General features: G+C 54.6%; 2 protein-coding genes across 3 annotated transcripts; one reads left to right on the top strand and one right to left on the bottom strand.

Annotated features, from left to right (window-relative positions):
• Positions 1-2,152: 2,152 nt before the first annotated feature.
• Abhd8 (abhydrolase domain containing 8) lies at positions 2,153-9,476 on the bottom strand. The gene is made up of 5 exons (XM_028784800.1): positions 9,278-9,476; positions 6,819-7,545; positions 3,882-4,052; positions 3,541-3,757; positions 2,153-2,828 (listed from the first exon to the last, which is right to left on the bottom strand). The coding sequence occupies exons 1-5, from the start codon at positions 9,285-9,287 to the stop codon at positions 2,634-2,636; spliced, it is 1,320 nt and encodes a 439-aa protein (XP_028640633.1). The 5' UTR covers positions 9,288-9,476; the 3' UTR covers positions 2,153-2,633.
• A 264-nt stretch (positions 9,477-9,740) lies between these two features.
• Positions 9,741-11,511, top strand: Mrpl34 (mitochondrial ribosomal protein L34). 2 transcript variants are annotated; one of them, XM_028784820.1, is made up of 3 exons: positions 9,741-9,958; positions 10,068-10,829; positions 11,012-11,511. In XM_028784820.1, the coding sequence occupies exons 2-3, from the start codon at positions 10,765-10,767 to the stop codon at positions 11,217-11,219; spliced, it is 273 nt and encodes a 90-aa protein (XP_028640653.1). In that variant the 5' UTR covers positions 9,741-9,958; positions 10,068-10,764; the 3' UTR covers positions 11,220-11,511. The 2 variants fall into 2 exon arrangements, with proteins under 2 accessions (XP_028640653.1, XP_028640654.1); XM_028784821.1 differs by having other exon boundaries at positions 9,741-10,195; positions 10,593-10,829.
• Positions 11,512-12,051: the final 540 nt, after the last annotated feature.

The raw sequence follows: 12,051 nt of genomic DNA, 5'->3' as shown, positions 1-12,051 counted from the left end.
TGTCTCTCTGTCTCTGTCTCTCTCTGTCTCTCTCTCCCTCTCTCTCACACACACACACACACACACGCACACACATACACACACACACTTTATCTCCTGGGCAGAGCACTCAAGCTCCCGTTTTAGTCCCAGCACTCAGGTGGCAGAGGCAGGCAGATCTCTGAGTTTGAGGTCAGCTTGATCTACACAGAGAAACCCTGTCTTGAAAACAACCTCTAGTTGTCTGTGTGTGATGGCACACATCTGCCATCCCAGCACAGGGGACACTGAGCCAGGAAGAGCTTCATTCAGTTCCAGTCAAGAGAAATTTAACTCATAGAGAACCTGCACCATGATAAAAGAGGGCAGGAGACGTGGCTCAGAGTGGAGCCTCTGCCTAGAAACCTTCAGAACGAGGCAGGGGCATGGCTCAGGGATAGGGATGCTGTCCTCATGGACTATCATATCTTGGTGTGTGGGTTCTGTGGCTCTGGGGACAGTGTTTATTTCCCTCATTTGGCCCTCTGTCCCAAAGGAGCTGTGATCCTGCATGCCTTCCCTCCCAGGCTGCCTCAGTCTCCCTAGGCTTCCCCCTCCTGCCTCATTGTTTTAACTGTATGTGGGGAACAGTCCCCAATGGGGTATATCCTTTTGTGAGTGGAGTCTCCTGTGAGCTCAGATCTGCTCTGTTCTGAAACACAGAATCAAGCAAAAGGGGCTGTTGTAGTTGGCCAATCAATCTCCACTCAAATTGCTGGTGGTGCTGGCAAGCTCCTCACTACCTGCCCCAGTGTTCTGGGTTCCTAATGAAAGACACAGGACACACACACACACACACACACACACACACAGCGCCTTATTTTTTTTAATATGCTTTCAACAGCTCAATGGCTGAGCCACTTCTTAACCTCCATGTGGCTAATACGCTCTCCTCCAGTATTCCTGACTCATCACTTACAAAAATCTATATTTCATCCTGGCCACCCCAGCCCCAGCCCTGTAGCCTCCTGGGCCGTGATCCCTGACTCGTACATGATGGTTACATTCTCGTCTGTACCTCTCAGGCCTGGTCTTTACTACTTTCCTGGAATGGCAGCCCCTCCTCTATCCCTTACCCAAGAATCCTAAAAGCACTGCCTTTGTCTCCCTACCCAGCCATTTGCTGCTGGCAACCTTATTTACCAATCAAAGCCAACTTGGCAGAGGCAGGCGGATTTCTGAGTTCGAGAGTTCAAGGCTAGCCTGGTCTACAGAGTGAGTTCCAGGACAGCCAGGGCTACTCAGAGAAACCCTGTCTCGAAAAAAACAAAAAAACAAAACAAAAAAAGCCAACTTGGGTCAAGGACCCTCGGTGTCTTACATATGGACATGTGGACTCTCTGATAATATTGGGGACCCAATTAACATAATATAAATAACATTAGACCAAATCCACAACAAAGGGCTACTGTGTGCCAAGGGCCTGAGGTCACCATGATAGTGGGCACATCTGCTGTAGTGCACCCTGCTTGTCCTCCTGGCCGAGGGGAGGGAGAGCCACAGCTTCCGGACATCCAGAGCCAAGGCTGTGTGCTGAGTAAGTGACCAAGAAGCCTGAGTTTCCAGAGGGGCTGGTGCATGCTGGCTTGTTTGGTTCTGGTGTTAGATGTTAGGGTGCATGTGTGGTGGGTGTGCACATGTGTTCATGACTGAGGCCATCCCTCTCTCAGGTCAAGGGGGAGCTCTGTGATAGATGGTGCTGTCAGGGAGAACGGGGTCCCTGAGGTGGGAGGAGAACAAGCAGGGAAAGCAGAAGCTACTCTAGAACATTCCATTGTCTGACAGGACTGGTGCTGGCGCACACCTTTACCCCAGCACTCAGGAGGCAGAGGCAGGCAGATTTCTGAGTTGGAGGCCAGCCTGGTCTACAGAGCAAGTTCCAGGGCTACATAGAGAAACCTTGTCTGGAGGTGGTGGTGGGGGGAAACCATTCCACTGTCTCATATGGTCTGGTCATCCCAGGAGAGCAAACATGGAGAGGGGGAGAGGCAAGAGAGGCAAGAGGGAGAAGGGGGCGCGAGAGATGGGAGAGAGACAGAGAGAGACAGAGACAGAGAGAGATTGAGATTGAGCCAGACAGTGCTACTTGCCCATTATTTCAGCCCTCAAGATGCTGAGGCAGGAGGATCACAAATTGGAGGCTAGTTTGGATTGTCATTTATTTTTTTAATTGAGTTACAAGTTGCCATGTGCAGGGATTTGTGGCTCCGGCCCCTCCCTCCTTGGGTGCTAGCTCCCAGTCCCAAGCAATGGGGATGGCGCAGTAAGGTCTCCCAGGACAGGATAGGAGTCCCTCCCCAGGGTTCCCCTTGGGGCTTCCCGGTGCGGAATGGAGCACAGCGGAGGGGAAGACCAAGTGGGGTGGCAGCCCACACGCTGCAGCTTCGGGGACTCGGGGAGGCAGGGAGGGGGCTCTGTACAAGGTCACACCCTTCGGTCACGCGTGGAAAGGGCACAGAAGCTGCCCTGGGCACTGAGTCTCCAACACTGGCTGTGCCCGGTCCGCTCTGGGGCATACCCAGGCCCCGCCCATCGGCATGAGGCCCCGCCCAGCCAGCCCATGCCCAGTCTAAGGGAGCCTCTACTACTCAAGATCCAGGAGTTCCGGCCGCTGGTCACTTCTCCTCCCCTGGAGCCGGCTCTGGCTGCAGCAGCTGCGGCTTGGGCTGTGGCTCGAGCTTTGGCTCGGCCTCAGGTTCTGGCTCCCACAGCAGGAACTCGTGTAACAGCGTGTTGACCGTCTCAGGACACTCCAGCATCACCATGTGGCTGCCTTCCTCGATGAGCTTGAGAAAGGCCAGCAGCAGAATCTGCGGGCACACCGAGAAGGCCGTCCTGCTGTCTACCCTTCAGCCCCACCCAGGAGGATGCCAGGGATGGCCTGTCACCCTTCTGGACCCTCTCCAGGTATCCTTCACTCACACAACACCTATTATAAGCACCTCATAATATGCTCGGGGTTGGACTTCTCAACCCTGGCTCTGCTGACACATGGGGTTGGCTCGTTGCTATGCGAGCATGTGTGGTAGAGTGCTGGGCAGCCTCCTTGGACAACCTCACGAGTGGACACCAGGGAAGCTCTCTGCCCTCCTCCCCTGTCCACAAATGTTTCCAGATGTCTCCAAGTGTCCCCTATAGGACAGATCTGCCCTTGGTGAGAATCCTCCTGCAATCCCTTCCCCATTCCTGAACAGCCTTAAGAATCATGGAGCCACAGCCATCAGATATCTTAACCAAAGGAAGCCACACATCAAAGCCTGCCACTCGAAAACCCCGCCCACCCAGAGCTGTCAGAAAGACACACCCATTTGGAAAGTTGACACCCACTCAGCCTTGTCTCCACTGGCACCTTTCTGGAAAACCAGGCTTCCCACAGGCTGAGCCTACTCAGAATCCATTCTGGCAGGATGCCAGTCTTGGGACCACACACACCCTGAAGTCACGCCCAGGCACGGGCCGGACCTCTGATCCCTGAGCACAAGGAGTGTGTTTGGGGTGGTGTTCCAGGTCCACAGACCTTACCTCAGCCATGCGTTGGTCCTCTTCCACTGGCACAAACTTGTCGTGCATGCCGTGCACCAGCAGGACAGGGACCGTCAGCTCCGCATGGTAGACCTCGTCACCTTCAGGCCAATACTGGCCGCTCATCATGGCCCGCAGCACGAAGGACGACACATTGAACGCATTGCCCTCCTTCAGCAGCTGCTTCTCCTTGGCCCCTTGGCGGGCAAAGCCGGCCCTGGGATGCCAAGACGTCATTTGAGCCTGACCACTATGGGACACACCCCAGAGCCAGCCCCTACAGATCAGTAACCACGGTCATCCCCCTACCCCCGCCCGGATCTGAGGGGCAGGGATCTTACTTGAGGAAACTCCAGGCCAGGCAAGGGGACAGGCAGTGCAGGACACACGTGGGCATGGTGAAGATGGAGCAGAGGCTGGGCTCCAGTGCCGTGGGGCCTCCGCCGTTGATCATGATCACTTTATGTACAAGATCTGGGTACTCATGGGCCAGGAACGTACAGAAGGAGACACTGGAGGCAGGGATGGGAGAATCTGAGTCACAGGACACTGACGGCGGAGGGTGCCCCTTCATGACCAGGTATGCAGTGCTGAGGACAGAGCCCGTGGCTTTCTTCACACTGGGCATGCGCTCTATCTGCTGAGCTACAGGCTGGTCCTTTGGTTTTGAGGCAAGCTCTTAGCAAGCCCATGACAGTCTCTACATAGCCAGGGCTCACGTCCACCCCGAGTGCTAGGGTTACAGCACGCAGCCCCTGTAAGTTTTGGGGTAGTTCTTGTTAGAAACAGGATTTCTCACTTTATCTTTGACTGGCTCGGAAATTGCTGTGTAGACCAGGCTGGACTAGAACTCCCAGAAATGTGCCTGCCTCCCAAGCATGCTTCTGTATGACATCTGGCATGGCTGTGACCACTAACACAGTGACCTTGGCTGTCTTGTTACTTTGCTGGTTCCCCGCCCGAGTGGGAATGTGCTCCCTTGAGTGATGCTAACCTGCACTCAGCACCCTCCTGACACTGACTTTAGTCCCGGTGGGCACACCTTCCCAAACAGTATCTAGGGGAGTGCTATTCACCCTTATGGCTGCAGCGGGATTCTAGAATCCCCTCAGGGGCTCTCCAGTGGGAGTGCTTCTGGCCAGCATCTGAAAACAGGACGTCATAGGCAGATATATGGGGATGGAGGGCACTCACGTCTACAGCCCCTTGGAGGATGGAATCACTGGCAACTACACAGAGAACTACCTACTCCCTCCCCCTTTCTGAAACAGTCTCACTCACTGTATAGCCCTTGTTGGAATGGACTTCATGGCAATCCTCCTGCCCCAGTCCCTGGAGCACTGAATTTACAGGCATGTGCCACCCCATGTGGCTTTTATTTTTGTTCTTGTTAAGACACCAAGTCTCAGTGCTCTGCTGCCCAGGGTGACCTTGAAATTCCAGGGTCAGGGGCTTGCCCTGCTCTCTTTACAGCACATGGTTAATAGCTTGAAGGCTCCAGGTAGAAGGGGTGGAAGGGGAGTGGGCCTGACCATTAGGCCATACCACACACACAGACACACACACAGTCACACACACACACCACACACACAAACACCACACACACAGAGACACACACACACCATACACACACACACCATGCACACACATACACCATGCACACACACACACCATGCACACACACACACCATGCACACACACACACCATACACACACACACACACACACACACACACACACACACACACACACGAATATGTAATGCTGTTCCACAGTAACCCATAGTTTGGGTGATTATTACATGTTTGTAAAAAATAAACATTTTTGCAGGCAGACTGTGTTATATAGCCCAGGACAGTCTTGAGATCATAGCAATGAATGCCCCTGTTGCACGCTCCAATGTGCTGAAATTACAGGCACAACCCACCACGACCAGCTTTTAAAAATTATTTTTTAGGCTGGGTGTGGTGAGCCACACCTTTTATCTCATCATCCAGGAAGCAGAGGCAGGTGGATCTCTGTGAGTTCAAGGTCAACCATGTGAGTTCCAGGACAGCCAGGGCTATGTAGACAGATCTGTCTTAAAAGTAAAAACAAAAACAAAATTAATTTTTAAATTAATTTTTTTTTGAGATGCAAGGGATTGAAGCCAGTCCTTGTGCATGCCAGGTACATCAGGTACATACCTGAACTAGTCCCCAGCTTGGGTGCGGGGGGGGGGGGGGGTGCATCCTCATGTATGTTAAACTCCCTTGGGAGCTATGTAGCTGAGAGCGACCATACATCTGATTCTGTCTCCACCTCCAAAGTGTGGGATGAGGGCTGCAATGCCTGCCTTTCAATGCTGCGTCTTGATTTTTTTTGTTTATTTGTTTGTTTTTTGAGACAGGGTTTCTCTGTGTAGCCCTGCTGGCTGTCCTGGAACTCACTCTGTAGACCAGGCTGGCCTCGAACTCAGAAATCCACCTGCCTCTGCCTCCCAAGTGCTGGGATTAAAGACGTGCGCCACCACTGCCCGGCTGCTTATTGATTTTTGAGACCAAGTCTCATCCTATAGCTCTGGCCAGTCTTGAATTCACAGCAATCCTCATGTCTCGGTCTTGGAAGTTCTAGGGTACAATGCCCAGACTCTTTGTAGTTTGGTTTTTATTGTGGTTGCTTTTTATTTTTAAACATAGTATTTTGCTATAAGTGTAGCCCCGGGTTGGAAACGACTTCATAGCCGAGGCTGACCTTACTTACATTTTGAGCTATCTTCCAGCGTCAGCCTCCTAAGTATGGTGACGACACACCTGCTTCCACACCTGACCAGACACTAATGACTAACATTATTTGCTAGCTCAGAGCTCTAGTGTCAAGCTACTTCTAGCCCTCTTACTGGGGGACACTTCTGAGCCACGCCCCCAGCCTCCTCACTGGGGGGTTCTAGGCAGAGGCTCCACCCCTGAGCCACGCCCCCAGCCCCTCACTGGGGGATTCTAGGCAGAGGCTCCACCTCTGAGCCACGCCCCCAGCCCCTCACTGGGGATTCTAGGCAGGTCCACTCCGAGCTATGACCCCAGCCCAATCACATTTTCCAAGGAAAGAAGTTGCATGGGATGGTATAGAAGAAGACTTTTATTCTAACCTTTGGGATGTAAAGGCAAGAGGATCAGGTGTCCAAGGTCAGCCTCAGCTCCATAATGATTTTTAAGGCTAGCCTGGACTACACAGAGCCCTGTCTCAACCTAGCTCCAGGAGGAAGGGAATGGTTTTCGAGCAGCCCACTCGGATCTTACCCGTAAGAATGGCCGATGAGCACGTTGCGCTTCTTGGCATAGCGTGTGAAGATGGCCCGCATGTCCTCTGCCAGTGCATAAAAGGTGTAGGCAGCTGCAACCTGTGGTGCAGAGCTGGCTCCGTGGCCGGCCAGGTCAGGTGCCACCACCTCATAGCCGAGCCGCACAAAGAAGTCCAGCTGCTCCTTCCAGATGGCGAGCGAGCCACCCACTCCGTGGATGAAGAACAGCACCACATCAGCCTGCGCGCCCTTGCAGCTGGTGATGCGCTGCTCGCAGTCGATGTGGATGGTCCTCTTCGGACGCCGTGGACGGCGGCGCCGCCCGCTGCCCGAGGTGGCCCGGGTGTCGCCTCCTGCGGGCTCAGCCAACTCTACCTCGAGTGCAGCAGGCGGGTCCCCGGAGCCACTGCGGCCTTGCAGGTCAGCACGAGGCGCTCGGCCCAGGTTCTCCACCACCAGCCTCCCGTTGCGGTACACTGTGATACGGCGCTGGCAGCGCACAAGGCCCGTCTTGACCCCTGGATCATCTTCAGGAGGAGGTGGTGGCGGCGTGGGGACAGGCGCGGGACCTGCATGCTTCACCCGCAGCACCCGGCCTGGCTTGACCTCCACAAACGTGTAGCCGTCACTGGACTCAACGCTCTCCAGCGGCCGCACGGCGTTAGGAGGAGTCCCCAGGAGGCAACAGAAGAAGCCATCTGTCACCCCGGTCAGCATGGTGTGTCCTGGAGAGAGGGACAGTGGCTAGCTCAGAGTCAGTGGCTCTGGTCATGCATCGGGTAAGCAGGACCTGGAGACCTCTTCCAGGTTCCCCAACACCCCAATGCCGGAAAAGTTCTCAGGGCGTCCCTTGGTATAGTACTGAAGAGAGCATGGGGGGCTTCCAGAAGGAGAAAACATTAAAGCTAGAGTCCATTGCGAGGAGATCCTTGCCCCAGCAGCTGGAGTTTATCATTTATTCACAAATCCGTACCTTTATGTATGCATTCACCCACTCATGCATGCAAGCAAGCATGTCTGCATCTCTTCACAATGATTTGTGCAAGCATGGATGCATGCATCTCTCCACACACTGATTTATGCAAGCATGGATGCATGCATCTCTCCACACACTGATTTGTGCAAGCATGGATGCATGCATCTCTCCACACACTGATTTGTGCAAGCATGGATGCATGCATCTCTTCACACACTGATTTGTGCAAGCATGGATGCATGCATCTCTTCACACACTGATTTGTGCAAGCATGGATGCATGCTGGTTTGAATGCTTGGTTCTGAGAAAGAAGCGCATGTAGCCCAGGCTGGCTTGGAAATCCTTGTGCTGTCCTTGCTCTGTCGTCCACTTCTGGAGTCGTAGCAGGTTGAGCATACAGGTGTGTTTCTAAGACTAAGGAGAACCTCAAACTCCCACAGTCCTCCTGCCTCTACCTCCCCCAAATGTTGGGGTGACAGGAGTGCATCAACATGATACTATTGGTTTTTGAAACAAGGTCTCACTCTGTAGTACTGGGCTGTACACTGGTCTCATTGTACTCCTTGCAATTCTCCTGCCTCTGCCTCTGCCAGTACTGGAATGACTCGTGTGAACCCCCATCACTGGCAACCTTTCACATGGGGTTTCATCTGTAGCCCAGGCTGGCCTCAACCTTGTGCCCAAGCTCCTGGGTGGTGAAATGACAAACCATAAAGCCTGGCTGTTATTCTAAAATATCAAAGTTCTCAGCTCAGGCCTCTGCGAATCGGTGTGAATGTGAATCGGACTAATGACCGATGAGGCCGGGGAAAGACGTTGGCCACTGGGACTCAGGTTGTATCCAGCTCCAGGTTCAGAAGAAAGCTGACTCGCACAGCAGCAAGAACCGAGGGAGACTGCTGCCCTTGGCATCCTGGTACCCTGTGTTCTAAGGGATGGCCACACAACCCTAGTGGCAGCCAGGAAGACGAAGGCAGAACCTGACTGGGGGCCTCTGGGCCTCCATCCGGTTCCCTTGGCCACTCCCCCCCCGTGTCCATGACAACCACAGGCGGTTACATAACACCAGGGGGATACCGGCGCAGCGCACCCCCATTGTCTGAGGCATAGGGATGGGACCAGCTTCATTTTTCCATCACGGCCTGGGTGCCGCTGGAGTGATGGTCAGTAAATACCCCGACCGTGGTGGCCCTGGATGCACTTGAGGGAAAAGCAGGCCGTGCACCTCATCACTAGGGCTGTGGAACCCTCCCTGACTGTGGAGGCCTCTCTAAAGCACAGCGTCAGTCCTGTTTCCCAGCCCGACCCGTTTCTCCCTTGAGCCCGTCACCCCCGCGGTGGGGTCAAGGCCACCGGGGTTCCGCAGCATCCTAGCAGTGCGAATGCTGAGCTTGGCGGTTATCCACCCCTCACACCTCCCCACCCCCAGTGGAGGCCTGGCAGCCTGGTGACTCCTCTCTCGGGGAACAGATCCAGCTCACCTGAGGTCATCGAGGGGCCCGGGGCCCAAGGCAGGACGCAGGGGTCCCGGGCGGAGAAGCCAACGTCCACCTGCAGGTGCCGCTTACATGGTGGTGCGGGGTCGGCCGCATTAGCGCGGACAGGCGCGGGCCCAGACAGTCAACGCAGGGGCATCCCGCAGCCGCGCAGCAAACCGGCCCTGTAAGTCCCACCCGGCGTAGGCGGGGCCTGGAGCCGATGGGCAGGCATCTCGCCCTATTGCCGCGGCGAGCCGACTGGCCTAGATAACTGTCCAACCAGAGGCTGCTCTTCCCAGGATCAGCGCGCGCTCTGCAAGCAGCAGCCCCGCCCCTACGAAGAGTTTGGGGGAAATGGGGGAGGGATGGGCTAGCGCCTGGGTCGAGAAGGGCTTGCAGTCGAGGGACAGCGAGTGGTTTGGGGGGTGTGGGGGATGTGCTTTGTTTGGGACGGGGTCTCCTCAGCCAGCTTCCGCTTCCCGCAAGGCGAGAATGCCCTCTCTCTCTCGACCTTCCCGTTCTTCAGACTCCCAAGTCTCTACAAGTTCAGGTCGGGAAAGAGACAAAACGTCAAGGCTGGCATTTGAACCAGAGGCTGTGTCAGAGGTGTCGGAGCTGCGGAGCTAGCGAATGGGAATTGCATCCCAGCAGTGGGGTCTCGGCTACTCCAATACTGAGCCCCAGGTTGACCCTCCCACCCTGGCGCTCATGGGCTCAAGGTGCAGCCCAGACAATTGCCACTAGCCCTTCTACATACAGTAAGTACTCAACACGTCGCCTCAATTATTTGTAGGCACAACCAGCCGTTTTAGAGGGTGGATAAGGACCATGAACTTCAGAGATGCTGATGTGCACGGCTTCCTGTGGCTGCTGGCACGGCTGTCTGGACATCTTCCTTTGAGTAGTGGAGAGCCATGGAAGGTATGTGAACAGGAGTCCAGATCTGAGATGCGGGAAGAAACTTCCTCCAGGCTAGCCTGAGGGATTAAACCAACCAGGGTAAATTCACAACGCACGAGTTTTCCAGATTACGGAGAGCTGGGACTCAAGGACATCCGGGCTGCGCGCCAGAAATCTTGGCTGCGGGCGCCGAGAAGCTGCCAGCCCGCTGCGTGCCAGCTGCCTGTCTTCAATGACGGTGGCTGAAAAGGCCAGCAGCCAGTTCCCTGGATTGCTGCCAGAGTCGTCACCACCACTCTGAGGCGCCCTCTACCAGTGGCCAGGGCGAAGAGCTACAACTTCTAGACGATCAGGGGGACAGAATGGCATACACACTCGCAGGAGTCTAAACTCGATCGCCCTCTCATGGTCATTTTAGAGAACTACGCGCCACTCAGGACAAACTTCCCCAGCTTCTCGTCAAGCGCTGACGTAGAACTACAGCTCCCGGAGTGACCCGCGGCAACAGGTGGAACTACATTTCCCAGAAGGCATTGTCACGGAGCACAGCGTGCAGGAACCGGCATCGACCCAGTGACCTGCCATTGGACATGGCTTTCCTAGCCCGTTGCTTTGGGTGCCAGGCCTGCAGATCGGTGGCTCTGTTGAGTGGCAGGTAAGTGTTCAGGGATACCCTTCTCCCAGACTGGAAACAAGAGTAGTCGCTAGACTACCACGCGCACTTATGTAGCGCCTTTTGTAAACAAGCTGTTTTGTTGCCCTGCCCATTACAAAGGCGGCTCAGAAAGTCATACAGCGTACCTTCTCTGAGATTTCACGGTTTCTCTGGTTCCACAGGTATCTCCAGTCCAGGATGGGGCTCCCGGACGCCTGGTCCCTCCTCTCCCTGCAGCAGGTCCGGGGCCGCGCGCGCGGAAACGAGTATCAGCCGAGCAACATCAAGCGCAAGCACAAGCACGGCTGGGTCCGCCGGCTGAGCACGCCTGCCGGCGTGCAGGTCATCCTCCGCCGCATGCTGAAGGGCCGCAAGTCCCTGAGTCACTGAGGCGCGCGACGCCGCGGAGAATAGACTCAGACGCTCGTAGAGTTGCCCGAGGGCAAGAAGTTGGGGCAAGCTGAAAGTGGGGTATGTCCCTTCGTAAGTTTTTAGACGTGTCCCCCGTCAACGACTGGTCACCGACCACCAGCACCTGCGATATCTCATCCGTTTCTGTGAATATATTTGAAGCCATCTTTGCAAGACAGGTTCATTAAAACACCGACACCACCCTTACGTTTCCAGCCGTTCCAAAGTATTACCGACTTGCTAATAAATATTCACGTTTTTTGGAGCATTATGTATGTATTAATTTACAGTTCTGGAAGACTGGTCGGGGGTCAGGAATCTTGGGGCTTCTACTTGACCCCAGGACTCGGACAGGGTTTTTAGCTCATAGGTTCTGTGCCCCTTACAAACAAGCGCTGCCTTCCATTTTGGCCTGATGTCTGTAGTTAGTAACTGACTGTCCTCTCCTTTTATGGTGTGCATTCCTGGGATTTAATTTAGGTCCTGAGGCATTCAACAAACGCCTTCACCTACTGAGTTGTGTCTGCAGCCCCTGCCTTGTCCTGAAGAGACCCGTTGTCTGATGGGTAATGTGGATTTCGAGCTGGGGTGTTGGGGCACACAGGGGTCAGATCTGAAATAAAATCATAGGAGCTACAGGACCCTGAGGGAGAATACTCTCCTGTCTTGGCTCTGACAAAGCAGTCAAGAAAAGCTTCCTGGAAGAAAGGGCTGGGTCTGCAGGAGGGATTGGATAGGGGTAACTACCAACATAAGTGGGGAAAGCCAGAGGGACCTGAAATTTGGACCCTTGAGGTAGGACTAAAACCTT

Source organism: Grammomys surdaster, unplaced genomic scaffold, assembly GCF_004785775.1.
Source record: "Grammomys surdaster isolate TR1022 unplaced genomic scaffold, NIH_TR_1.0 124836, whole genome shotgun sequence".
Lineage (NCBI taxonomy): Eukaryota > Metazoa > Chordata > Mammalia > Rodentia > Muridae > Grammomys > Grammomys surdaster.
The sequence above is the reverse complement of the archived record's forward strand: the minus strand, read 5'-3'. Positions and strand labels throughout refer to the sequence as shown.